The 27,578-nt window shown below is 43.7% G+C and overlaps 1 protein-coding gene and 1 long non-coding RNA gene across 11 annotated transcripts; one reads left to right on the top strand and one right to left on the bottom strand.

Moving 5' to 3' along the window:
* Nucleotides 1-27,578, top strand: LOC123709281 (histone deacetylase 5). 10 transcript variants are annotated; one of them, XM_045660480.1, is made up of 10 exons: nucleotides 1-227; nucleotides 1,123-1,173; nucleotides 20,525-20,631; nucleotides 22,533-22,604; nucleotides 23,006-23,113; nucleotides 23,836-24,018; nucleotides 24,101-24,171; nucleotides 24,266-24,414; nucleotides 24,597-25,117; nucleotides 25,384-27,578. In XM_045660480.1, exons 2-10 carry the CDS (start codon nucleotides 1,137-1,139, stop codon nucleotides 26,902-26,904), a joined length of 2,769 nt encoding a protein of 922 aa, XP_045516436.1. In that variant the 5' UTR covers nucleotides 1-227; nucleotides 1,123-1,136; the 3' UTR covers nucleotides 26,905-27,578. The 10 variants fall into 10 exon arrangements, with proteins under 10 accessions (XP_045516436.1, XP_045516438.1, XP_045516435.1 ...); XM_045660474.1 differs by lacking the exons at nucleotides 1-227; nucleotides 1,123-1,173 and adding an exon at nucleotides 12,633-13,153 and having other exon boundaries at nucleotides 24,597-24,701; nucleotides 24,768-25,117; XM_045660482.1 differs by lacking the exon at nucleotides 22,533-22,604 and having other exon boundaries at nucleotides 2-227.
* Nucleotides 20,410-22,362, bottom strand: LOC123709282. The gene is made up of 2 exons (XR_006753709.1): nucleotides 22,203-22,362; nucleotides 20,410-20,743 (listed from the first exon to the last, which is right to left on the bottom strand). It is a non-coding gene; the product is annotated as an uncharacterized LOC123709282 (long non-coding RNA).

The following is a 27,578-nucleotide window of genomic DNA, read 5'->3' as shown; positions in this document are numbered from 1 at the left end:
AGGTAAAGAGTAAAAGCTCCGAGAAAACAACTAAATCATGGAAAACTGTATTAATTATTTTTACAGTTCGTAGTAAATATTATTTTAATAGTTTATCGACTTACCGAGTCTTACAATTATTTAAATATCAACTAAAAAAGTCTAACTGGTGTTGGTGTTAAAGTGATAGTGTTAATTGTTTACATATTTCGAGGAAGTTTTGGCAGAATCTAGCTGTGTTGCAACGGGTTAGTTTCAAGATTTTTTAAGTAATTACTATTATGAAGAAGTAATTTATAAATATTATTTTTACAATCCTATATGATACTTTGCGCCAGGCGTTTCATTCCGTCTCATTGACCTACTAAGAATGGATATACTGACGAAAACAATGAATGACCTTCGTACTGTTTGGATAGTTTTGGTCACTTATCGTGTAGCAGATATTTTTTTATCATGAATACATACTACGAATATTGACAAGAAAAGTGAAATGCTACAAGAAGTTTGACTATTATTTAACAAGTTTGATCATTGTTACATTCATACTTAACCTCTGTTATGATATAAATATGTGGCATGACTACTCATGCCTTGTGGTAAATAGATTAAAATGTATCTCTTAATCTATAAGTGACTTTCCTAAGTGAGAATGATTTATACTAACAATATGCTGCTTGTCTGGCTTTAAAGAAAGAGTAACATTGTTCTATAGAATCATTTAATAAAAATATGATAACATATATATAATGCATAATAGTAACCTAACAACAATCTAGTAGCTTAGATAAACACAAGTGAAATAATTCCACCAAATAAAGTGATTAATTTAATAGTATTTTCGCTAAACATGACTAACTCAGAATATACCTAGAATCAGTAGATGTTGAATAAATTACCAAATTATGACATATTGTGGCTATTACTTAGAGGAGATGTGATACTAATGACAATAGAGAGTATCATTGTAATTGCTGAGCTTGTGTGAGATTAGACAAGCTCAGTAACTAAAATCTCAGAAAAATTTAAATATGATTTGATCACACTTAAAATACATACTGCAACAATTTCATTTAAAAGATCATTTGATAATAAGTATTTGTGTTAGGATGAATTATGACTTAGAGTTCTTTATCTTTTCAGAAGTATTTGCAGAAATGGCAGATGATCCTAGTCCCTCACAAATGTCATCAGGTAACTTTGAATTTCCATATTTCACCTATGGCTTACTGAGTAATGTGATATACACCAATGAGAGGTGCAATGCGATTAACCTGTAGGAGTTCTTTTGTATTCATAAGTTCAAATTCCTGGTATATATACCTATTCATAACTGGAAGTGTGGTAATATTAATCAACAAGATAGCAGGCCAAGACTACAGTTACAGTAGTTATAATATATAAAATTCTACCTACTTAATAACTGTGAAACAGACAACATCTATTTTTCTTCCCACAAAATTATTTTTTTCATACAGCATTACAGCATACAAAAATACATACAACCTTAATTTTCAACCCTCTATGATCAACTCCCACTTGTTTATTTATATAAAAAAAAATATTTATACTTGAACTCTGACGTTTATATAGAGAACATTTCACAGAAAAACCTAAAAAGTTTTCATTCGGGAAAACTGAACAAGGCAAAGCAAAATGTTATGTACTAAAAAGGTAGCCTAAGTAAAACCATATTATAAGAAACGAAGTTCGCGGAGGCTAGTAGGGAGCTACTAATAATATAAAAAACAACAATTCTCTTTTATTTTTTAAAATTAGAAGTAATTTGTTTACGTTGTGTCGGACCTAGGGAATGCAATCCCGATCTCGCGGGATCTCGATCTCGCGAGATCCCGTGTAATTTTTCGGGATCAATCCCGAAGCATAATATGACGAGATTCCGTTCGAGATTGACGGGATTGGGCTGCAATGGTCAGCAATTCTACACACATCCGCTCGGGACGCTTCACGCGACATTGCACATTACATAGGGTACATTGCAATGGACATTAGATGCCGGTTAGCAGATAGCACTCTTGAGACACTTCAGAAGATACTCTTTTTTTAGAAGCTACTTTCAAAATCACCAATTTTAATCTCCTTGAGCTATACCTACTTTTGTTTTGATTATGTTCATGTAATTAAAATTGTTAGTTGTTTAGTTCGTAATGTTAAAGGATAAAGGCTTTTGTTTTCTTTCAAATAATATTTTATTTTAATTAACCTCACTATCACAAACATGCAGTTTTCATCGTATTCAGTCACGTGAATTATTTTTTTAAACTATACGAGATCCCGAAAATTTCGGGATTCCGCCGGATTGATATCTCTAATCCCGCGGGATCTCGAAGTAACGATCTCGAGTCGGGATTGCATTCCCTAGTTGGACCGTGCTTTAAAAATCGATAAAGTTTCACTACAGAGCTGGTAAATGTACACTTGAGACTAACATTAGGGGTTTATGCCAAATTCCAAATTCTTAGTTTGCACGTTGATGTTGAAGATAGGAAGAACTTTAACGCCGCAATTGACGCGCAGCCTTGCACGGGATGCCCAACATTGGCAGAGACTGAACAAACGAATAAAAAAGTTTTCAAAACATTCGGCGGGTAGTCGTGTTTGTATTGTAGGACAAAAAATGAACATTTCTATAGGAAGGGTCCCATATATTATAGACAACCATCGATATTATTGGGCTGCGCAAAAATTTTTGATGCACAGAAACAAACGGAACTGAAAATCTGAAGTCGTACTCTACATTTTTCGACTATCGCTCAGAGTACCTTTATAAGGTCTTCTGTTTCTATTGATACTTCACATTATGCAAGAAACTTCCAAATGCTAGTGTGTAAAAGGTCTGATTTTATAAATATTTATCTATCTTTTGCTCTTCAATGTGCATGTGCTCTATAGTTGAGAAACCTTTCGTGAACAGGGGGAAAACGGGCAGAAGGCTCACCTGATGTTAAGTGATACTGCCGAAATCAATGCCAGAGAACTCGCGAGTGCGTTGCCGACTTGTTAAGAAGTGGTACGTTATATTCTTGAAGAACTATTTTTGGTTAAAACTTATCTATGAGATTGGAGATTCGACATTGTACTCATGCAGCGATCAATTTGTACCTAGTCTAGCCATAGGTTCTGTTACAAATGAAAAAGTCATTTCTTTAAATGAAGTAATGAAATATTAATCAAATTTATACTACATATTTATTAAAGTATTGACTTTTATACAGGCCTTTAATTTGTTTGGCCACGAATCTATGGATTTACGCATTGTTTCCAACGGAAATTTCGCCACTGCGTGCTCCAAAGATTTTTTAAGACACTCAATGTAGCCATGTCGTTTAGAGCAGGCCACGTCCTGTAAAACAGACCATAATTTGAAGTCTAGGCTTGCGGTCTGGGCTTGATGAGGGATAGTCCTAAGCTCTAAAAAAGCTCGTAACGTTGGTTTCAAGCCAGGCTTGGGTAGTTCATGCCTGTCACCAGGTGCAGAATCCTGTTGGAAAGTCCACGGTATATTTTTTAAATGTATTGCTGAAAGCTTTTACAATATGATCCGAGACTGTATGTTGGTTGATACATTTTGGCTGAAGTTTTCACTCCTTTTTCACAAAAATTTAGTTGTATTCTTGATAAGACCCACGAAACCATCACTGACGCAGGATGATGACCACGTAGTACCTTTCTAACCACTTGAGTAGCTTCATTAGACCTGAGAGCGTACACTTTATCATTTTGCTTATTGTAGTTTTCGTCAATCGTGGATTTTTTTCTTCTGTAAATCGGTAAAATATCGTCTTTCTGTGCTTTTCACCTACATATAAACGACGGAAGGCGTTTTAATCGATCCACTCTGTTGAATTGTAAATTGATTTAGGGCATGTCCTGTATAGCGACGATAAGCACCGAGCTTTAGATTTTGGTTTATAATACGCGACAAAGTCCTAGCGGGAATCTTCATTTCTCGCGATAAGATTGTTTTACTTCATAGTGGGTTTTCGACGAATTCTGGCTTTAACAGCTATGTAGTTCTAACAGCACGCCCCGATCTTTTCTGGTCTTCTACAGACGAATTGTTATTGTATCTGTTGATAGTACGATATACGAATATATGGCTGATACCAAGCTTTTGAAGTGTCTGGAATATGACCGACGACTCCATACCCACTTTGTGCAAGGCGATCACTGCAATCCTATTTTTTTAACATGCCATTGCATATTGTAATTTCATAATGAACACGATAAAATATGTGAAATGGCGCAAAATCGAGAGAAGTTTTTAAAATAATATAGGTACGTGTTCCAAATTTAAAATAATTAAAAGTTGAAACAAAGAAAAGTTTTATGTAACAGTATTTATGGCCACACTTGTTAGAGTTTGTTAGGTTAGGGAGAACGCTTACTTCTAGGAGGGTTCTTTAGTTAGCTTTGTCCGAAGCATCTTTTTTTTATCAAAAGATTTATATGTTAAGTTTAATATGATCGAAAATCTTTACGGGAATATTTATTCATGCATTTTGTGGTTTTATGAAAATCGTGAGCATAGCGTTGTGGTAAGACGTAGCGCGTATGAATCATCACTACACACTAAATATGACTCGACATATTTTAATTTAATAATAAGTAAACGTTGGATATTAAACCATTATTATTATTTAGACTTTTTAAAGAATTTAAAGAACATCGATACACTCTAAGTCATGATTCTCCGATAGTGAGATGGACCTGGGCCTGTCCGGATGCGAGAATATTACCGTTCAAATATAGATATATATTCATATAATGCATTGCGTATATTTTTCACAAACACGATATACGCCAGATACATAAGCCTAAAAGACTAAAGGTACGAGCCTTCCAAAAAGCCTAAGGACTCTTCTTTAGGCGCGGAGTAACTTAACATCAGGTGAGCCGCCAGCTCCATATGCCCCGTTTTATATAAAAATATAAACGATGCATGTTAGTTTAAAATTATTTATATTTTTGTTAAAAATAAAAAATAAACTACTTTTTTTATTTCTAATCATTAAATAAACGTTTAAAAATCTGATAGAGACAAAACGAGTTCAAATAAAAAGGTGGCGTTTCACAACATGTCCTGAAGACAAAAAACATCTGAATAACCTCATTAAACAACTGAGGAGAGAGATTAAAAAACATAAAGATACTTCAATAAAGAGATACCTAAACCAATTTACTTCTGATGGTTCCACTAACTACTCCACCTGGAAAGCGATTAGAAATATAAAATAGCCTACAACACATATTTCTCCCTTACGAGAGTCTAATAGGAATTGGATCATCAAGAAAATATATTTCATATCGATGAAGAAGACTAAAAACTATAGGTTTCGATCTCGGGGCAAACGGAAGAATTTACCGAAGGCATCCCCTTCCACGCTCTCAGTGGACTTTACCGATGTTAGGGGGCTCAACTCTAATCTTAACGCGGTTCACTTTCACCTCGAAACTGCGAAGCCGGCCTTATTCTTCCTTACTGAGACTCAGATATCCTCCCCGGCTGATACTTCCTACCTCTCCTACCCGGGGTACAAATTGGAACATTCATTTGTGCCGCGGGCGGGAGTTTGCGTGTACGTCAGAGAGGATATCTGTTCTCGTCGCCTCGGGTCGCTTGAAGGAAGGGACCTATCTAGCCTCTGGCTGCGCGTAGACTGCGATGACCATCCGCGATTCTACGCATGCCTGTATAGGTCCCATAGCGGAAATACCGAAACTGACCGACTCATTGAGCACATCCAAATGGCTACAGATTCCCTGCTCGATGGGGTTCCTACCGCTGAAATCGTGATACTTGGCGATTTTAACGCTCACCATGCCGATTGGCTCGGCTCGGAAACCACTGATCACGCGGGAAGATCCTTTCACGACTTTGCTTTAGCTTACGACCTGTCACAAATGGTCCCTGCGATTACGCGAATACCAGATGTGGATGGTCATAAACCCTCTTTGTTGGACCTTCTGCTGACCTCACATCCGGAGACCTATCAAGTCTCTGTTGACCCGCCATTGGGTTCATCGGATCATTGTGTGGTCCGGAGTACTGTGCCTACTACGCGCCCTCCTCGGCCCCGTTTTTCGGGTTGTCGCCGTATTTGGCACTATCGGTCAGCAGATTGGGATGGGATGCGGTCTTTCTTTGCCTCCTACCCTTGGGGGCCTATGTGCTTTTCGTCGGAAGCTCCAGATTCCGTCGCTGCCTCTGTCGCCGAAGTGGTTCTGCAGGGCATGGAACTCTTTATTCCATTTTCTGCGGTGCCGATCCGTGGCAAGTCACAGCCCTGGTTTAAGCGTTCTTGCAAGGCAGCATCGCGTCGAAAGCGAGAATGCTTTAATGCATGGGCGGAAGCGGCGATATCTCGTGATGCCAATACCAGCGAACATAAAAAAGCATATAACTCACTAACTCCTCCAGGTCCTTCAAACGGGAAATCGCTAAGGCAAAGTCAGAGCACATCGCCAGATTTGGCGAGAGATTGGCCCAACTCCCTTCGGGGACTCGAGCCTTCTGGTCTCTCGCCAAAGCTGTACAAGGGAATTTTTGTCAGCCATCCATTCCACCGCTGCACAGGGAGGATGACTCGCTCGCCCACACTGCGAAGGAGAAGGCCGATCTCTTGGGCTGTCTCTTCGCGTCCAACTCGACTTTGGATGACCGAGGGGGATCACCACCGACGATTTCGCGGTGTGATTATTCAATGCCGGAAATCACATTCCGGCAACGTGCTGTTCGCAAGGCACTATCTTCCTTGGACATTCATAAGTCGAGCGGGCCGGATGGTATCCCTCCAATTGTGCTGCGTACTTGTGCTCCTGAGTTGGCTCCGGTCCTGACGCGCCTATTCCGGTACCTGTACTCGCTCGGCACTGTCCCGAAGTGCTGGAAGACCGCTTCGATACACCCGATCCCTAAAAAAGGCGATCGCTCTGATCCGTCCAACTATCGTCCAATAGCTATAACCTCCTTGTTCTCCAAAATAATGGAATCCATTATTAATGGCCAGCTCTTGAGGTATCTAGAGGGCCACCAGCTGATTAGCGATTATCAGTACGGCTTTCGTCGTGGTCGTTCGGCTGGTGACCTTCTAGTATACCTTACACATAGAGGGGCAGAGGCAATTGAGTCCAAGGGGGAGGCGCTAGCGGTTAGTTTGGACATAGCGAAAGCCTTCGATCGGGTGTGGCACAAAGCACTGCTCTCGAAGCTTCCAGCCTACGGGCTTCCCGAGAAATTATGCGACTGGATCTCCAGCTTTCTGGCCGATCGGAGCATCAAGGTCGTCGTCGACGGATCATGTTCCGAATCCGACCCGTGAATGCTGGGGTCCCACAAGGCTGTGTTCTATCCCCGACCCTGTTTCTTCTGCATATCAATGACATGTTGCAACTTAGCAACATTCATTGCTATGCGGACGACAGCACTTGGGATACTCTTTACACTGGCCGGGCAGGTATTTCTCGGGCAGTTGTCGAGTACCGGAACAAACTTGTGTCTGAAGTCGAAACTCTACTACGTGGAGTCTCGGACTGGGGTAGACTAAACCTAGTCCAATTTAACCCCAAGAAGACACAAGTTTGCGCGTTTTCCGCGGTAAAAATACCCTTTGTCGCTACTCCTCTTTTCGAAAACACTCTTCTTGAAGCCACAGCCAGCATCGGAATACTTGGCGATGACATATCGAACGACGTTCAGTTTCGCGGTCATTTGGAGGGAAAGGCTAAATTAGCCTCCAAAAAGCTTGGTGTGCTCAGTAAGGCGAGACGGTACTTCACTCCGGGCCTCCGCTTGCAACTCTATAAAGCGCAAATACGGCCCCACATGGAATACTGTTCTCACCTCTGGGCGGGGGCTCCCCAGTACCAGCTCCTTCCACTTGACCGTATCCGACGAAGAGCGGTTCGAATCGTCGATGACCAATCCCTCTCCGAGCGGCTCGATCCTTTGGCGTTGCGTAGAGATGTGGGGTCACTCTGCATCTTCTACCGCATTTACCATGGAGAGTGTTCAGAGGAGTTGTTCGGATTAATACCTGCAGCTGAGTTTCATCATCGGACGTCGAGGCAGAATACAAAATTCCACCCGTATCACCTCGACGTCCGCCGTTCCACGACTGAGCGTTTTTCAAGGCAATTTTTGCCGCGCATCACCGCTATGTGGAACCAGCTGCCCACTGAAGTATTTCCGAACCAATTCGACTTAGGGTCCTTCAAGAAAAGAGCGTACAAATTCTTAAAAGGCCGGCAACGCACTCGCGAGCCCTCTGGCATTGAGAGTGTCCATGGGCGGCGGTATCACTTAACATCAGGTGAGCCTCCTGCCCGTTTGCCCCCTATTTTATAAAAAAAAAAAGAAGATTCACTTGACTTCGTAGAAATATAGTCGGAAGAGCTAAAGAGAGAGTTAAGAGATAAGTTTGAGGTGAAATTAAACGTTTAACTTAAAAAAAGGCGCCAGGATTTGATTTACGGCTTTACGGATGAAAAGTACTACCGCATCTCCCCTGTAAAGCCGTAGTTAAAAAGGCATCCTTAGTTACCACCTCCATCGGGACCTTAATGAAGAGGACGTCGCCATATTAATAAAAAAGACTGCTGGAGCCCACCAACATAGGCTCCACCATCATGTGAATGTTGAAGCTATTCAACTACTTGACACGACGGGCCTAGTGAGAAGACTAGCCTAGGCCTAGTAAGGACGAAACCATTTGAACTAGTGAATTAGTGTTAGTGTACTTTAATATTAAGTGCTTAACAGTGAATGAAAAAATAGAAGATAAGAACAGCGTGTCTTCTCTTTAATAGAGACTGTAAGTAGTGATATTGGGCACTTCCTTATGTTAAAAAATCCTTACTAGTAAATTAGGTTAGACTTCAATCACTTATTAGTCTTAAGTTAGGCTAGATCGTAATCTTCCGTAATGTATTATTTAGAGTAAAGACTATTTATTAAGAAATTGACTTTTTGCTAGAGGTGGAGTATGCATTGATTGATGTTTTAGAACTCAATTATTCATTGTATAAGGAAAATTGGTCAATATCGTTTTTTGTGTATTTATCGTAAATACCTCCTTTACCGACAGGGAAGACATTGACATTTTCCCCTTTTTCTTAGTTGATGTGAATATTTCATATATATTATTATTATTTATCTTTTTCTACATTTTATGCTCATCACATCGTCGGACTCTATAAAGAAACTCTTGGTATAGCTGGACTGTCCGGTGGTAGAGAGCCGAGATCCAGCACAGAGTGAGCCGCAATCCAAGGAGTGGGCCGGGGGGCTCGGCTCGCGGCTGATCGATGTCGGCAAGGCCACGGTCGCGCGGCGTTATTGATTACTTATAAATAGCAGTAGCCCCAGTGCGCTCGCGTCCGCCCGCCCTCCGGCGGCCCTCCGCCCACCCTCAACGACGCCGCATGCCGTACACGTGGCTGATATTGCTTAGCGATGTAAATACTGTGATTGCGTCCTCTTATTTTGTGTAAAATGGGCATTCATTATCGGCTTCCGCTAATTACTTAACTGATGTTGATTAAATTATAAGTAATATATATTTTTAAGCTAGTTAACTATTCTCTCTGAGCGTTCGTAGGGCAAACATCGACTTGCTATACTTATTTAAGGTAATTAACGGACTTGTGGATTGCCCAGAAATTTTAGAACGTTTATCCATACAAGTGCCTCGGGTCGGGAGTCGTTTGTACAATCGAAGATGTTTTCACATCCCACATTGTCGAACAAACGTTGTCAGAAACTCTCCAATTAATAGGTTATGTCGCTACCATAATGAAATTGCACAGAGTTTTGACATTTTTCATGGTTCTCTGGTCTCAGCTAAGAGTAGAATTATGACACAGTACCGATACTATATTTTCTTGGTTGAAATAGTTTAATTCTTGTATAGTTTGTATTTTAAATTTTATAGTTGTTTGTATTAACACTGTATATTGTATCTACTTGATTTCGCTGGTCGTGTCCACATGTTATAGGGACGGCATCGCTTTTTATATATATTTTTTTGTATGTATGTCAATTTATATCACGTGTCTGTCCTAATTATGTGGTCCTAATAAAAAAAATCCTGTTACTCGTCTTTATAAGGTCTATTTCTCACTGAACAGATCTATATACAGTTCCAGCAGACTATTAGGCAGGCGGTGCCGTTGTTGTGAGCGTGGTTGTTTAGGAACGGAGGTCAAGGCCACCTATCGGGAATCTTCGTTTCCCCCCTCTGCGCCCCCACCCTTCTTCAGGGCCTGGCCGCTCCAACTTTCATACAAGGCGTGGCTGTATCCTTAAATAGACGTAGCAACAGAGTTTATCAACACACGCCCACGCAGTCGCGTCTCCTTCTCCCTGTTCCTGAGGGCAGGAACTTCGCCCGGCATTAATGATGTATAATGGAAATTCACTTATTCTTGTTTGCTTGAGCTACATATTTGGCAAATTATTTAATATCGCCTCTTCACTGTGAGAATTAGGTATTAAACTCCGAGTCTAAAAATAGTAGCAGCAACCTCCCTTACATAATTATGAGCGGAGGCTGTATTTCTTCCCTGGGAGGCGCGGCGGGCGGTCACAGTCCATTCGCGACAGTACGAGTGCGACGTTCGCTCCGAAAGCACTCGCTTCAGGTCAAATTTGTCGTACCGACGCTATTTTTCCTATAAAAATGTATGGTTAATACATTCGTGGAAGTGAAGTTGTCCGAGCGCTCTCCAAATATGTCGATCGAACCGAGGACTATCACTGCCAAAGGTAAATTTATCCCTTATGAAGGAGATTCAGCCACCACAAGTGCAACTTCCCTGCTACACAATATATTATTGAAACTTTGTCTGAAACTGACATACAACATACCGTTAACCTTAGAGCATAGCTTAACTTGGTCAATCTCTTTTCTCACTTTTCTTCTTTACTCGCAAGACTGTTGTTAGAACGCGGAAACTTTCCGCACCGCTTTAAATTTACTTCGGTTCTCTTGGGCCCTACTCCCAACATCATGATGTTTTCTTTTAATTCTTTAGCGGCTTTAATGCCTTTTTTAATTAGATGAGACGACTACGTCCATTGACCCGTTGCGCAAACATTCGGTTTACGTCAACAAACAAATTTTACACAATGTACATTCATTGCGTTTTCGCGTCCTAGCTCGGTGAGAAAAGAATCAAAATTATCGCTAAGTTCACTTGACTAAGTCCATAGCAAATTCAAAGAAGAAGTTACGTATTAAGAGTATCAATGCTTTTCATAAATTGTATTGTAATACATAACGAGCAAATTAGGAAGCGGTACGCGCCATTGCCATTAGCCGGTTTGTAATTGTCTGCAATATTAAATAAATGCTATCGTAGAACACATAGACATAACATTTATTACTAACGAAACACACAAAATAATAATAATCAAAAAAAGAAAAATTATGGAAATAAAAAGAAAGGCATAAGGTGCAATTTAAGGGTGTAATGTGTGTGCGTTGTGGCAGTAACTGGCCCTGTCATTATGCTGTGGAAGAGACGTGTTTCACTTCTGGTGCTTTTACTTTACTTAATAAACCTAAAATTACTACAGAAGCAAAAAATTTACAGATTTTAATGATTTCTATGTTGCTGTATTTTTAAACAATTTCACTGAAAACGTATTCGAAATACTTTTTTCAATGTACTCCTGTAACAAATAAAATAATGAAGGTTAAAAAAGTTTAGTGCTGCATCCGAGAAAGTTTCCATTTCTGTTTCTAAGTTTCTGTTTCTGTTTCTGTAGAGGCATCCACTTACATTAAATCCCAAATAAATTGACTTAGACTACGGCACCTGCGCATGGACGAATCACAGTTAAAAAAAAAAACCAGTTAAGGTCACGGCGCCAAATCGACCGAGAGGTCAAAAGGTAAGTGGGGCACAGGATGGCGCCCGCGTCGCATCTTTCGTCGTAGGATAGAACCAGATAATTCTTTTCTTTCATCACAGAGTGATGGTTTAGTCTTTTCTATTTTGACTAAGTACAAGTGGTTCGTGGTTTCTATTAAAACTGTTGTGGCCAGTCTGACTTGTCATATTTTGCAAATCATTTAAGATATATATATATAGCAAAAAGTTTGAAAATCTTTTTGCTCTATTTCTCTTTTGTAATTTTATCGCAGATTTCGGTGAAGATAACACACTTCATAAGATGCACAGAAACAAAGTCTTATTGCGTAGTTTGAACGAATTGATATTCGTGAAAAGTATATGATGAGATGAGAGCGGGATTTCCCACCTGAGTCACTCGCTATTTAAGTAAAAGCTATCATTTGATACGTTTATAACACGGGTCATAATTTATTATCAAGCCACATAATACAAATATTGCAAACGCGCTACTCTCAGATACTACAGCTTTGAATTAAAACATTAGTTTTATATGGACTATGGAATTATATCGACGAATATCGGAGGCTATGGGCCGTCTAACGAAAGTTTGCACGCGTCCTTAGAAAACAGGTAATATTATTCAATTAAAAAGTGATAAGCGAGAGAAGATATACATAAAAGTCCATCTGTCAATAACGTAACGTGGTCGGTAGAGGCATTCGCTACTCGCCACTCTGAAGCGTCGTAGTCGTCGCAAGTCGGGCGGAGAGGCGGTCGCGGAAGTTACCGAATTAAACTACAACTTCAAAGTCGAGGTCGTCGCGATTTGTCATCGTCTGCGCTAACTCGACGTTGCGTTGCGCCTGCGCCGGATTTCTTTACAACGCGGACTACAGACCCTTGACCTACAAAGAATCATTTATAATTTTTTCTAGGAATTAGCAGAATAATTGATAAAGGACACGTAAATACTATCTTGGTGTGTGGCAAGTGCTACGGCACCGAATGAGCGGCGGAGCGCGGGCGGCGGGCGCAGTGCTCGGTGCCCACTCGGTGACTCGGCCATCAGTTTCCACTAGCCATTCGAGCTCAACGGCCGTGTCGATTGTGCGTCAGTGTCCTCGCCAATGTTATGATACGAGTGCGTGGAGTTGTTTAAGATGTTTGCCTCAGTCGCAGTGTGTCCGTTCTGTGTACCAGTTTGTAGTGCTTAAGGTGGATTCCGGACTGTATCAGGCCGTGGAGCACGGCCGGCCACTCGAGCGCTCCCGGGCGATGTATGTCATTAATTTAGGTGAGTCTGAGGTCTCTCCACATTCTTTCTTCAGCAAATCTAGTAGGAACCGGTGTGCGTCCGATACATCTAGCTAAACGAACTATGTACAACGCTGTTATCTCGTTGTTCCGATTTCTGGACCGGTTGTTTGCTGACTTTCTTTCAAAGCACAGCCGAAGGGGCAATTCACTCTCGATCACGCGACATGCGGCAGGTCGCGTTATATACGATAGGTAGTAAGGCTCCATTTCAGAATTAACTTATTCATAGCCTCCTTTGTATGTGTGTTGTTATTATATTGACTTTACGCGGCGCGTGGGCGTGTGTTGGTATGTTGCGCTATCGGTGGAGCTATTTCTGTATGCGGCGCATGTGTGCGTACGCGCCGCATCTGTGTGCCTTATCTGTGTTATCGCTCACACGATGTCGAGTCACCGCACAATCGGCCGTAAATCTTTTAAACCTTAAATATTCATTTAATTCACTCATTAGTTGAGCTAGTCATTTAATTCTCCGTGAACATTCGTGGACGTAGTCTAATTATGCGAATATGCGTAAAACCGTTCATTTCCAAATGGTAATGATCGCATACACTTCACCGCAGCCGAGTTTCCTCGAATGACGGAGCGATGCGTCCGTGGAAAGATTATCTACAAGCGTATAGACAATAATATTATTGTGAATCGCGAATATACATCTTCCCAGATCACACCATTGTTCACTTTATATAAAGGATGGTCACCTCCATCCGACTCAAGTGGTCAGAAAGTTAACTTGTTTCATGTCACGAGTTAAGTTCGGTGGCAGTTGTTGAGATTGTTGGGGGATGTTCAAATAAATGAATCTCTTTGTTTGAAGCTAGGTGTCGACTGGTCTTTAATCAAACATACAATTAGGGGTAGTGTGGTTCATTAACGAAACACTAACTTGACTTATTTTTGGGTTCTTAACTGACACCAGTACTTAAAAAACTGAAGTGAAAGATGATTTTTAACATTTGCGCTTCCAATTATTAACCAAAATACATATGTAACTTAAATAATGTTAGGTTACATAACTCACGATAACGATTTTTAGTTTAATTAGCCTAGAATCTAAAAGGCTAACCAGGGAGAGAAGTTTTCAATCAATTTAGAAAACAGGTTATGTTTTCACATTGTAAATCGTAAAGAAAACGAATGTTAAATAAATATTGTTGTTAGTAAAAGCCACCAACACTAATTCGATGTACCTATTCTTAAAGATTATTCCAGCACTTATTGGCAATATACTTAAATCTGCCTTCAAAAGCAGCCGTATTCCTATCAAGGTAGGCATAACTGTCAAAGATTTGACCTAGGCCTCGGTCCACTCATCCAACATAGCTTGTTGTGTTTTGACTTAGGAACCAAAGTGTTATCGTCGGACCAGACAGCAATACGAGCTAAATGATTGTTTGTATTTTCAACTGCGTCTTGTGTTCGGAAGTATAAAAGGACAGTTCGTTATTTCTAAAAAGAGATAAAATCCAATCGAATAGCAGTTTAATTTATTGTGACGAAGGGCTTGTAGTTCCGTAATCCGTAGATAATTTGGTAAACAAATGAATTAAATTAATCACCGGCGTGGTCTGCGTCGGCGCTGACGTCAACCGGATAAACGAGCTAATTTTAAATATTATCATATTTTGTGTGATGCTCTGCACATTTATTCATTCCTTACGTTCGAGTAGTTTGTCCTCGTAATCTCAAGGGTAAGTTGGGCTAGATTTAGAGAGGTTTAGATCCTAGGTTTTAGTTGAGTTCTTCATTCTGAACGAAGGTCAAGCAAACCTCAGCGCCCGTGTAGCGTTTGAACCTCTAAAGACCTCTCTGACTTCGCCAGGTAGCAGGTAGTCTTTTGTTTCAGTCCAAGCTAACGATATTCTTTCTTCAGTCTAAGAATTTAATTTTCTCGCTTTCGTACACAACGTCATCATCGCGCTACATCGACTAATCAACGTAAAAATCCTATGTAGTAACATACTTGCACTCTTCTATAGAATACATGTAGACGTGTGCAAGTAGAATTTAGCGCACGGAGCTCGGAGGTCCGGAGGCCGGTCCTCATGCCCTGCTTCCTTTCCTCGAACCTCAGAACTATACTCGCTTTGACAGCTATATCCACTTCGCTACGGGCGTCAAAACTTCTGTAGGAGCGCGTAATTTTAGCTGCGCCTTTCTTATCAAACAAGAAGCGTAATTCCTGACTTTTAATTTATAAAGGCTCAGTTATGTCGTGACAGGCTGAATTTTGTTTTTGATACTCAGTGATTCCGCTCGTCACCTATAAAAAGATCGCGATCGAATGTGTATCTCTTGCGGACGCGGAACCACTAAAGGACCTTCGCCGCATCATTGATCTTAATTATAGAGGTGGCCACAAAAAGGCTGTTTCAAAGGCACTTCTTACTCAAAGACTACTTAGCAAATACAATCGCATTCTTATTATTTTGCATATGGTAATATAACTACTATATATATGTTACATAAAACTAAAATGGGGATGAAACGACGCGACGTATGCGCACGCGTGACGTAGATTTAATGCGGTTATGTTTTGAACAATAACCGCATTATTGTGATTAATATTTTTGAGAAATACCGAGTCATCGCTTCAAATGTCTTTATTTCTTGTTTTGTCTTATTGTTACAAAAAATATTTTTTTGGTAAAACAAAGCTTTAGAATGTCCAATTAATTTATGCAAACCATCAGTTTGAAGCAAATTGATTGATTGGTCGGCGACAGAAAGCGCGCCTGCGTAGTTATATATAAGAATATTAACTTGTAGAAATATATAAATTCATTTTCGAGTATGGCTGTTGCTTATATAAAATGCTTTTCGGTTCGCCTCGATATATCCATGACTCGACACCAAGTCGGTCGTATCTATTCTATTCACTTTATGCTTGCATCTCATCAGCACTAGATGGATTTCAAATAAGTTTTACGAAATCATGTTTTTATCGCCTTTAATAAAGTATTTAATATTATTTTTTCAAGACACTACAATGAACACATAATCGTAATAAGTTGGGGAACTTAAATCAAGTCGCAAATTTGGCTGATACTGGCTCCTACCAGTAGTAAATTGAGGATTACAGGATATAGGAATAATAAGAGACGAGCGGGTGTTGCGTTGCCCTAGTTGCGTTCGCATCGTTAAATAGATTTACGGTGTCTAGCCAACGTTCAGCGGTCAGTTCAAGCAGCAACAATTATTTGTCCTCCCTCTCTCTAAGAATCGTTATGCAATATGAAAACAAAATATGTAATTTTCCAATGAAAAGCTCGCACCGGCTGCTGCCGGCTGTTTCTAGCTACCACGAGGAGATTAACCTTCGATGTGATCGCCCTATTCATATAGCAATTGAAACGTGACATTGTCCTTCAGCTCCATAATAGATTCGTGCAGACCGATGAAAACTGTCTTAAGGCCGGGCAGGACGCTTTTCGATAAACATTGCTTTTTGTTTTAAAGAAAAATTGTAGCGTGTGATGTGCAATCAATGAGAATAGAAATAACCGCCATGTTATAGTCGAATATATTATATATTTCCTTAGTCTATTCCGGTTACGCTATAAAGGGAGAGGCCCGCGCCAGGCCACGTATAAATAGACGTGGACGAAGAACGATCCTCGCTGCGCACTGGACATTGGCCAGATTCGTGTTCTTCGTTTTCTTCGCAAAATCACTTAATAAGCATAGAATTGCATTTTATGTATAAGCGAATTATTGTGTTATTAAATATTGTGGTAGAACTCACGGGACCAACTGTCACCGCTTTTATTAATAGAATCCACTTCTATTGTAATCCACGACAATAGCGATACAAAAATTAAGTTTATTGAGTAATATTAATCGTCATGGCTAGGAATAGCCCGCGTGAAGTGTTGTGGCACAGCAGATATGACTGTTATGACTAGGCATAAAAGACAAAGAGGCTTATGGATTCTGTGTTTAACATATGCATTATTGCAGAGCACTACCTAAAGGGAATCGGAGTAGCACTTTACAACTGATAAGGTTTCCGGTGAGGTCGGCGCCCTTCCGCTCAGCTGCCACCCGTGAAAGTGCCTCCCACGCACGGGTTAGTTGACAATTGTAATGCACGTATAGACCTGAAGGTTGTTCGACAGGAACCAGCACAGCTACTGCATTTCGGTCTTCTCCGTTCGACTTTCGACGCTTTTATGATAACTTCATTATTAAACCGTGTATAAAAGTTAATAAACAAGAGTTGGTTCACGTCGTGATTGGATTTGTTATATTCTTAGAATTGTACCACTTCCGGGAGATAACACTAACTAAACTTGTTTGTTGAACATTTACCTCGTGCTGATATCGACTACGAGTATATATTCAAGACTATAAATAGATCATGCTATAACTTCACCTATTTAATAAGACGCAGTTTATTATACAGATTCGTTGGTGTCCGTGGGCAGCCTTCAGCCACCACCGAGACACCATACGTCAGTTTGACTACATTATTCAGGGAAGGTTTGCTTCGTGCCGATCTAAAATAAGGCAGCAAAGGGCTGGCCCGGAATAACCGGGAGTGTACAAACAGGGCCCATTATATTTAGCCTTCATCACCGACTTGTTGCTGCCTTTGTTGTTCAAAAATAACCAAACCCTTGCCCGAGCACAGCTTACTTCGCTGTCAGTTGGAAGTTTGTTGAAATTAACTAGCAATTTCATAGAAACTGCACTCGCTTCAAAGTTATATAGCATGGCAATGTTTGGTATATGCCTAAATCGCTATTGTAATGCATTAATAGTGGGCGACCGACGCGAAGTGATTTTATCACAAAAATTATTTATATGATACACCAAACTTGTTTGTAATGTTTCCAACTGTTGCATGAATGAACTGTGCTAGACGATTGTTTATAGCGATCTATTCCCAGAGCGGAGTGCCGCTAATGAGATAGAAAATATCTGATTTACTTGGGAAAGGACTGCGCGGTATCAGGAGGCACTTGTGCCGAAAATAGAAGCTTTAAATAACCTGTCGCGGGACATGGTTTTAAGTTAACTTGGAAATAGAATTCGTGGCATTCTAAGAGCAGTCTCGCGATTGGTGCAACGCGGCCAACAATAGCAAGCTATTTATACACCTGACTCACTCCCACTCTCGAGGCATTGACGCGATTATGCTATTTGGACTTTTTTACTCCTGCCTTCGCCCGATACAACAGATATTCATTTGTCTCGCTTTATTACGCACAACGGTACGTCCATTATATTTATAGATTGATAAGCAGGACTTCGTCGGGACAGGACACGTCGAACTGTTAAATGTTTCGCCTTTGTTATTCGTCTCATCTGTCAATTTACATAAGTAAATAGAGATACTTGACATCTCTTGTTTTAATCTAATATTATATGTACTTCCTTGAGATGTAATGTCGCCGCTGGGACAGGTCACGCGGTCACTCAATGGTGTTTCCCATATGCGCAACATCTCGAGAGTGATGTAATAAACATTGCAACGGAAATAGAAGTTTCTTGTATTCGATACTCTGAAACAAAGCCGAGCATTGGTTGCAAATTTAACATGTTTTCACAACCGTAAAGCTGGAAGCCTCGCCCACCTTCTATTTATAACTCTCGATATGTTAGTGCGTCTCTTTCGCTCCGAGTTACTCTAAGAGAAGGACGGAGCAGAGGCTCGAGCCGCCGCGTCCTTCACTTGTCGTACTTTCTATTTTTATATTTATCGTGATAAACTTTAATTTCCTTATTTGTTTATTACGCCCTCAAAAGCACCCCTGAGAATATATATATAGAGATCTTCATTTAAAAACACGAATTATTTGCGTAATTCGCCAATGTTTCGGGATTTGGCTAAGTAAAATACACTTTATGAAGATGTACCTTCACATTTTCCACCTAACGGAAGAGGGTGTAAGGAAATAATTGGAAAGTCTGTCTTTATTTAGCACTAGAAACAATTTAGGTCTAATTGTAAGATTACTTATAAATAAATAAATGTCTATGTGTATTTACTAGTTTTGATGTTAGCCAGTACTAGCAGCTCTCGGCGACCTCATTAATGTAAATGTATCCAGGATATCAATAAAATAGTTAGCGCGATGAGAACTTATTCGTCTGATCTGGTCGTCGTTAAATTTTAATTGATCCCAAAGTATTTTATGTAATCTTTCTTCGACTTTTGAATTAAATCTAAAAAAAAGTTCTACCTTGTGGTGAAACACTTATGTGGCTAACGGTGTATACTGTATAGAATATAGATGAATATTTACGCTGACGCAGCTCACGGGCCACTTGATAAAGGTTGACGAGACTACCAAAAGACAGGAACAGATTGACATTTATCCAATTTCGACGAAAAATTTAATTGAAATCGTGTGAATGATATTATTTTAAAGCAACAACCTTCAAGGTCGGCAGTCGGCACGCCGACGCCTGGGTATTAATTACTACGTTTCCCACAATTACATAACACCATTCATTCTCGCTTGACCTTTCATAAGTTCTTATTGTCGCAGTGGTTGCGGTGACTAAAATATCAGCCCATACATACAATTACGCCGACTTGCCATCATATTAGCAAAGGATGGGATTGTCTGTTGGCGATGGTATGAATTAAGTTGTGGGTTGACCGAATGGACATACCTGAAGTGCTTCGATAAATGACGGTAACAAATTACGCCACGCTTGTCAGCTTGAATTATGAATTCGCCTCATTTACATAGAAATAAATATACGTACTTCTTAGTACAGTTAATTATTTGTCAGGGCCGACACGTGTAAAATAGTTTTTTTTTTTCAATTAAAGTTTTAGAAATACTTAGAATTTTTTTGAAGAAATGGAAAACACTGTTAAGGTGTCTACTGTAGGCTTTGCATTATTTGAGGTGCAAGTGGAACTATGTATGTATAGATGATGTTTTAATATATAACATAGTCGAAACGATCATACGAAGGACGAAGGACTACAGGCCGACTGGTTTTCTAAATTTAGACCTTCTAAATATAATCTGCCAGACCCCTGCGCGGGGAGGGAAGACACCTCCCCCCCACATTCGACACCCTTCTGATCGAGGTCACGTTTAGCTGGATCTAGATCGAGCTAAAACGGTCGCAAGATATTTATATCCTTAACTTGATTAACGCTATTTTAATAACAGGTACGACTATTATATATGTACAAAATATATTTGTATTATTCCCTGCTTATAATAAATCAAATTCCACTAAGTAAAAATAGTAATAAAATTAAAATAAAAAAGTGATATTTTTATTATGTACTCTATCAATACTTATTTTTGCGTAGCACACAACACGCGCACGTTTTGTTACACGATATTTACACACATATATATATATTGTTTTGCAGAGATGTCGCGGGATACCGGCGGTGCAGAAGGGGGCGGGGGCACGGGCCGCTCTCCGTCCCCGCCGCGAGCGCCGCCCGACTCTTCCTTCCACCACCAGATTATGCAGGTACCGTCCTCTCTTAGCATTTTCAAACCCTTGTTCCTCGCTAAACGGTACAATCAATATGGGTTCGCCTAAGCTACGTGCACCGCAAGCGCCAGTGACTGCCGGTAATTTCCTGGGGACCACAGACCGATCTCAAAATAATGATGTAATTTGCCTACAAACGAATCGTAGGATCAGGCGCTGAAGGACTGTGATGTATGATCGAAGGATAATTAGAAGTGCCAGGTCATCCAGTGATGCATCGGTGTGGGGCGCGTCACTCATGCGGGGACGGCTATCATTTGTTTTGACCTGGTATTAAAAAAAATCCCGAGAGTTATATACGTAGTCGGTCCCAAAGTTCTATCATAAATGGAAAGAATGATAAAAACAAAAGTACTGATCAGTTTTTAATGAGTGATATATCAATTTATCATTAATTAAGGAATAGAAATAGCATACAATTATTCGAAATGACCTCCCTTATTTTTAGTATAGGCCCTTAAGCGCCGGAGCCAGTCGTCTATCGCAGCACGCACCATATTCATGTCGATTTCAGTGACTGCTTTTTTTAAAGATGACTTCTACTACTAGACGACTCTCCTTGCTAAGAACTGCCAAATTTTATAGTCCGAAGGATTAAGGTCCGAACTGTAGGAAGGCCTATCCTCATGTCTAATTAAGTCGATGTTTCAACGATCAAACCAGGCTTGAGTGGTCTTGACATTGTGTGCAGGCGCAGAGTCCTGCTGGAACACGAAGTTATGTCCCGCAAATAGCGTTCTGAGCGGGTCTTTGACAAGCCGATGCAAAACTGTCTATTGGTACACTTTTGCACAGGTTTTAACCCCCTTTTCGCAAAATGGACCTCAGTTGGCCCGTAATAGGACACTCCCAACCAGACTCGGAACTTTATTTCCAGCTTCTTCAGAACTCCAAGCGTACACTCTATCATTCTGTTTATTGTAAAGAGGATATACACGGTATCGGTTTTTCTCGTACCGCTTTAACAACACCCGCGATCACTTAAGCCTTATTGCTTTTAAGTAAGTGCCCACTCTTTTTTTTGTATGCTCGTAGACCAAGATCTTCATAAAAAAACATTTCTTACTGTTTTCCTACTGACACCCATCTGCAAAGCCATCAACTTCTGTTATCCGCGCCTTGATAGCTTTAATTACTGCTGGCGTTCATGCTGAGCGTGGCCGGCCAGTTCTTTTCTTGTCCTCAACACTAGAGACTTCATTGTACCTATCAATGGTACGGTACACAAACCTAAGCGTTATATTCAAATTTTTGAGCAACTTGAAAATGGAACTCGGCGAGAGCCCACAGTGGTGCAACACAATAACAGATATTCGGTTTTCTTTCAATGTCCACTCCATCTTGAAAAATTACGGAAAGTGATTGTTTTTTGTTTTAAAACAATAGTCAAACATTCAAAAATAGAATGCAATAATTGTTTTATAAAATCTTGTTCGAAATTCAAAAATCATGTGCCAGTGACAGAACTTTGGGACCAACTACGTAAATAATCTAGAAAATATGTAACAATACCATCCTGGTGTCTGGGTCCTCTATGTTTTACCTACCCATAATCCGTCGAGGTGCAGTGGGGCCGCGTAGAAAACTTATGCGTACGCACGCAAGCGTATACGTAATATATTCCCACTGGGAAGCTTTTGTTGCAATGTAATTCATAACTCTCTATATTCTACGGAAGCGGGCAGCTGGCACACAACTGCGCCGCTAATAAACATGCGCACTGCTATTCCGGGAACATTCCGACAATCTCTTTTTAACAAACCGAAATAGCCTCCGCGATGCCAAAATTATTTGCCCTCGTGCTCGCTTCTCGGATCGATGCAGAGATATTCTATTTAATAGGCAACGTTTCATTGTGTGTTTCCTCTCGTTGTCAGAGTCACAGTCCCAGAAAGAACCATATCGCGGAGAGGGCCAAACAGACATTAGAGAATAGTTTCCTGTTGCAAGTGAGTCATTTACCTTACCACGGCTTCCCCTCCTCCCTTCGCACTCACCACTTGCGCAACTTTGGAAGAGAAACCTTGTTCTGAACACAGGCGACAGGTTGAAACAGTAAAGATGCGCAGGTGAAACCAATGCGCCTCTTGATGTTTGTGTACATAACCACTTCGACACGGCTCAGTGTTGAATTCGTTCCACTGAGCCGAGTTCGAGCCTCTCACTTAATATTACGAATTTTCTGTGAAATGTAACTAAGTAATGCTAGCGTTTGTGAGTGGAAATAACACAATTAACTCTTCTCTTCTTGTGGTCTCTGTTATTGGGCTCGACTAGCGAAGTCGCGGATGTCGTGGATGAAGATGTACAGTGGGCGGAGGGCACTTTATGTACGTTTTTTGCCTTCCAGTTGAAGAAGCAGCAACAGTTACAGCAAGAGATATTGTTGCAGCACTTCCAGCAGCAACGGCAGCAGCTAGCCGAGCAGCACGAGCAGCAGATCAGGCATCACTTAAAGGTAACCATCTCAATTTAATTAGATTTTAAACAGCTTGTTTCCAATTATTACCTATATCGGCCTCTAACATGTGCTGTTTTATCTTCTTTCTTGTTATGCCGGTCACTATGTATGTACATTCGAACTTTTAAAAGATCTAATTTTATAACTGATCTAGTACAAGACATTATTTCCACACATTCAAAAGAAACGTAATCTATAGTCTACTGTGACGGTAGAATGGCAGGCCTCTAGGCCGTCACAGTAGTGTTATCCAGGATATACTTAATTTGCATGGATATGTATATGGATTTTACGCCGTCAGTACTGATTTAGACTAGTTTGGAACACGACGCCTAAAATAACAGAGCTATAATCTATTTATGGCGTCCATTAAACGCCGTTTGATAACTCGCTGATTTATCGGTTGTAACATGTCGAACGCAGCGCCTCGGCATTCGTGGATATTTTGGCATCGGGTCCAGTGCGCCGGAAATATTCGCACGACGGGACAGAAATACACCGAACAGTTTACATTCACTGAACTTAGCTGAAGCTTTTAGCACATGTTGAAACAAAATAAAAAAGAAATTACCTCTTGCACCGTCGTGGAAGACATCTTCGTACTTGTGCTATATCGATTGCCATTGTGACGATGCGTCGAACACCCACGAGCGAGCGAGCAATGAATTAATTTGAATCGATCCTTCGGAGCCAATTACCTTAGGTCCTACGTCTTTCAGCTATGGGAGCAGCAGAAGGCGATGGAGGAGGCGGCTTTGCGCGAGGCGAGGGAGGCCAGAGAGGCCAGGGAGGCGAGGGAAGCGAGGGAAGCGCGTGACGTTCGCGAGAGAGGGGACCTGCGCAAGAAGGACAAGCTCGAACATTGCGCCACCGCCTCCACGCAGGTCAAGCAGAAGCTGCAGGTGAGTTCGAGGACGGACTAGAAGCGACAAGCGTTTCGAGTCGAAGTGAGAGCGACGGTGACAGTTTTACTGTCTGTTTCAGGAGTTCCTGAAGAAGAAACAGGCGGCCGCCACCGCCAACGGCGCGTTGCCCGGCTCGCCCTATAGGAATTGGTGAGTTTAACGCTCGGGAAGACTTTAATCTGTTTCATCACATTTCGTGGACGAAACTTTAATTTAAAGGCTGCGCTGGTAAATTCCTCCTCAGGGGCATCGTGAAGTCGTCATCGGGCGAGTCGATGCCGTCGGGCGCTGCGGCGGGGGCGCACCCCTACCGTCTACCCGCCCCGCTCGCCGCTCCTCTGCCGCTCGCGCTCCCCGCGCCCGCTGCGCCCGACTACCCGCTCAGAAAAACCGGTGAGTACTCACCGCCAAGATTTCCTAAAACCGCTAGATTCCGATCAATACTAATATACGTAAGCATGATTTTGAGTCGCAATATTAAAATAATAAATGTGCGTGAACTAATCTCGGAGTCGGCGAGAGTCGAGCGCGTGTGTGTGCGTGTGCGTAGCGCTAGTGACCGCATGTGTGTGTAGCGTCGGAGCCCAACATGCTGAAGGTGCGGCTGAAGGCGAGGGTCATCGAGCGTCGAGCGTCGCCCCTGGCCCGCCGCCCCCTCAAGACGCGCCCGAAGCCTCGCAGTGAGTACAAAGCCTCGCTTTCGTCCGCGCGTGTCGTTCGTCTCTCACGACTGTACTTTCACGCAGACTGCGAAGCGGGATCGCCGCGAGGCTCCCCGCCGGGCGCCGTGGGCAGCAGCACGCCCATCCGCGAAGAGGAGGAGACGGGCCGTTCGCCGGAGCCACTCTTCTCGTCGCCGTCGCTGCCCAACATCTCATTGGGGCGGCCCCTGGCAGCGCACTGTCCCCCGCCCGCGCCGCCGCCCGCGCTGCCGCCGCTCTGCGAGTCCGAGCCCTACTGCGGCGCCGCAGCCCTAAGCGCACGCCTGGCCAAGAGGCCCCTGGGGCGCACGCACTCGGCGCCTCTGCCCCTCGGAGACCCTGCGCTGCATCCTCATCTGCCGCACCACTATTTGCGCGACCAAATCAGGAAGACAGTGAGTTCGCCGTCCGCCATCATTTCGACGATAAGCCTTCACGTTCTTACACAACTCCTAGACCAACGATTCCGGACCAGTAGCGGAATCGTAAACCAGATCCTGCTAAAAGTATCAGATTTTTTGGTATCTACATACTCTAGACCTAACTAAAAGGTTAGACTTGAGGTTTTTCTGCAAATCTCCATCCTCATTTCCATCAGTGAACATATTTTAAGCGTCTCTCTCTCTCGGGAGTCAAATAAACAGAAATGTACGCTCCGCAGGTGTTGACTCGCGCGCACGACGCAGCCGCCGCACAACTGCGAGAGGAGGAGGGTGAGGTGATCGATCTCACGAGGAAGCCCTGCCCCGTCCCTCCCGCCGCGCCTCCCGTGCCGCCGCCGCCGCCCCTCGCCGCTGCGCCCCTCGCTCGCGCCCTGTCTTCGCCGCTGGTGGGGGCGCGACAGCCGCCCACGGGGCTCGCCTACGACGCCCTCATGCTCAAGCACGGCTGCTCGTGTGGCGCCCACGCGCCCACGCACCCCGAGCACGGAGGCCGCCTGCAGTCCGTTTGGGCGCGCCTCTGCGAGACGGGCCTCGCGGCGCAAACGGAGCGTACACGCGCACGCAAGGCGACGTTCGACGAGCTCGCGAGCGTGCATTCGGAGGCGCACGTGGCGGCCTTCGCCGGTCGAGGCCGCGACGCCAAAGAACCGCGCGGGCGCGCGCTGCGTCTCGTGCGGCTGGCGTGCGGCGGCCTCGGCGTCGACGCCGACACGCCCTGGAGCGAGGCGCACACGCCGGCCGCCGCGAGGCTAGCCGCCGGCGCCCTGCTCGACCTGGCGCTGCGCACGGCGCGCAACGAGCTACGCAACGGATTCGCCGTCGTGCGGCCGCCGGGCCACCACGCCGAGCCCGACCAGGCGATGGGCTTCTGCTTCTTCAACAACGTGGCTATCGCGGCCCGGCAGCTGCGGCTACGGCTCGGGCTGCGGCGCGTGCTCGTCGTCGACTGGGACGTGCACCATGGCAACGGCACGCAGCAGGCCTTCTACGAGGACCCGGGCGTGCTCTACGTGTCGCTGCACCGCCACGACGACGGCAACTTCTTCCCGGGCACGGGCGCCGCCGACGAGTGCGGCGCCGGCGCCGGCCTCGGCTTCACGGTCAACGTGCCGTGGCCGGGTCGGCCGCCGCTGGCCGACGCCGAGTACCTGGCCGCCTTCCGAACGGTCGTCATGCCCGTCGCCAAGGAGTACGACCCGGAGATCGTGCTCGTGTCGTGCGGCTTCGACGCGGCCGCCGGCCACCCGGCGCCCATGGGAGGCTACAGCGTGACGGCCGCGTGCTTCGCGCACATGACGCGCGAGCTGATGCAGCTGGCCAACGGCAAGGTGGTCCTGTCGCTTGAGGGCGGCTACGACCTGCCCGCCATGTGCGACTGCGCCCAGGAGTGCGTGCGCGCGTTGCTCGGCGAGCGCATCGCGGCGCCGCCGCTGAGCGAGCTGGCGCGGACGCCGGCGCCCCACGCCGTCGCGGCGCTGCGGGCCGTGGCGGCGGCACAGGCGGCGCACTGGCCCGCGGTCGCGCGCGCTCTGCCGCTGGCGACGCTGAGCGCGCTGGAGGCGGCGCCGGCCGTGGCGGGCGCGCGTCTCGGCTCGCTGCAGACCGAGCGGGACGCGGCGGACACGGCGGCGGCCATGGCGACGCTGTCCATGCACCAGCCGGGGCCGGCGGCGCCGAGCCACTCCGGGAGCTCCCGCTCGGCGTCCGAGGAGCCGATGGAGCAGGACGACGCCAAGTGAGGCGACGCCGCGGACCCGGCTGTCTCCCTGAGGCTCCCCGCCGCGGGAGCTCTTCTCCGAGCGAGGCGCTCCGCCCCGCCCGAGAGCCTCACGTTCCGCGCGGCCGCCCGACTCCACCCGAAATGTCGAGTCGAGGCTTCGAGGCCTTCGGGCCGCGCATCCGGAGGTGGTCGGCTTCGGCCTCTCGCAGACCGAAGAGCGGCGGAGCGCAAATGCTATTTTTGTACGAAGGGACACTTCGGCGCCTTCTTTTGTAAATAGAAGATAAATAGATAAATGGCGAAACGCGAGTCGCGTGAAAGATTATATTTATATAGAGATAACGTGTAACGTGGAAGGTGCAATCCCAGAAGTGCAATATTAATCGCCATGCCCCTCGCGCCCCCTTCGGGGCTCGACCCGTGCGAACGGTTTTTATGTTTTAATAGAAGCGGCGTCGGATGTTATTTTTGTGAAGCTGCGGCCGCCGGCTTCGGCCGTCTTTTGTATTGAAATGTTGAATATTAAAAATGTATATCGATCAAAATCGACTTGTTGGCGAGGACGAGGATTCGATCCTCGGGCGAAGAGACGTATAACGATGTTGTGTCTTTAAAGTTTTATTGTTGAAATGGAAAAGTAAAAATATTTATTAAAATGTATATATTAAATAAATAAATATATATATATATTTG

Source organism: Pieris brassicae, chromosome 5 (assembly GCF_905147105.1).
Source record: "Pieris brassicae chromosome 5, ilPieBrab1.1, whole genome shotgun sequence".
NCBI classification, from domain to species: Eukaryota; Metazoa; Arthropoda; class Insecta; order Lepidoptera; family Pieridae; genus Pieris; species Pieris brassicae.
Note: the sequence above shows the minus strand (reverse complement) of the source record. Positions and strands in the feature narration are given on the sequence as shown.

Coding starts and splice junctions, on each gene's coding strand:
- LOC123709281 (XM_045660472.1), top strand. CDS start 12,865: ATGAGCGGCGGAGCGCGGGCGGCGGGCGCAGTGCTCGGTGCCCACTCG. Junction 22,605..23,005: donor AGAATAGTTTCCTGTTGCAA/GTGAGTCATTTA, acceptor TTTGCCTTCCAG/TTGAAGAAGCAGCAACAGTT. Junction 24,019..24,100: donor AGGTCAAGCAGAAGCTGCAG/GTGAGTTCGAGG, acceptor TGTCTGTTTCAG/GAGTTCCTGAAGAAGAAACA.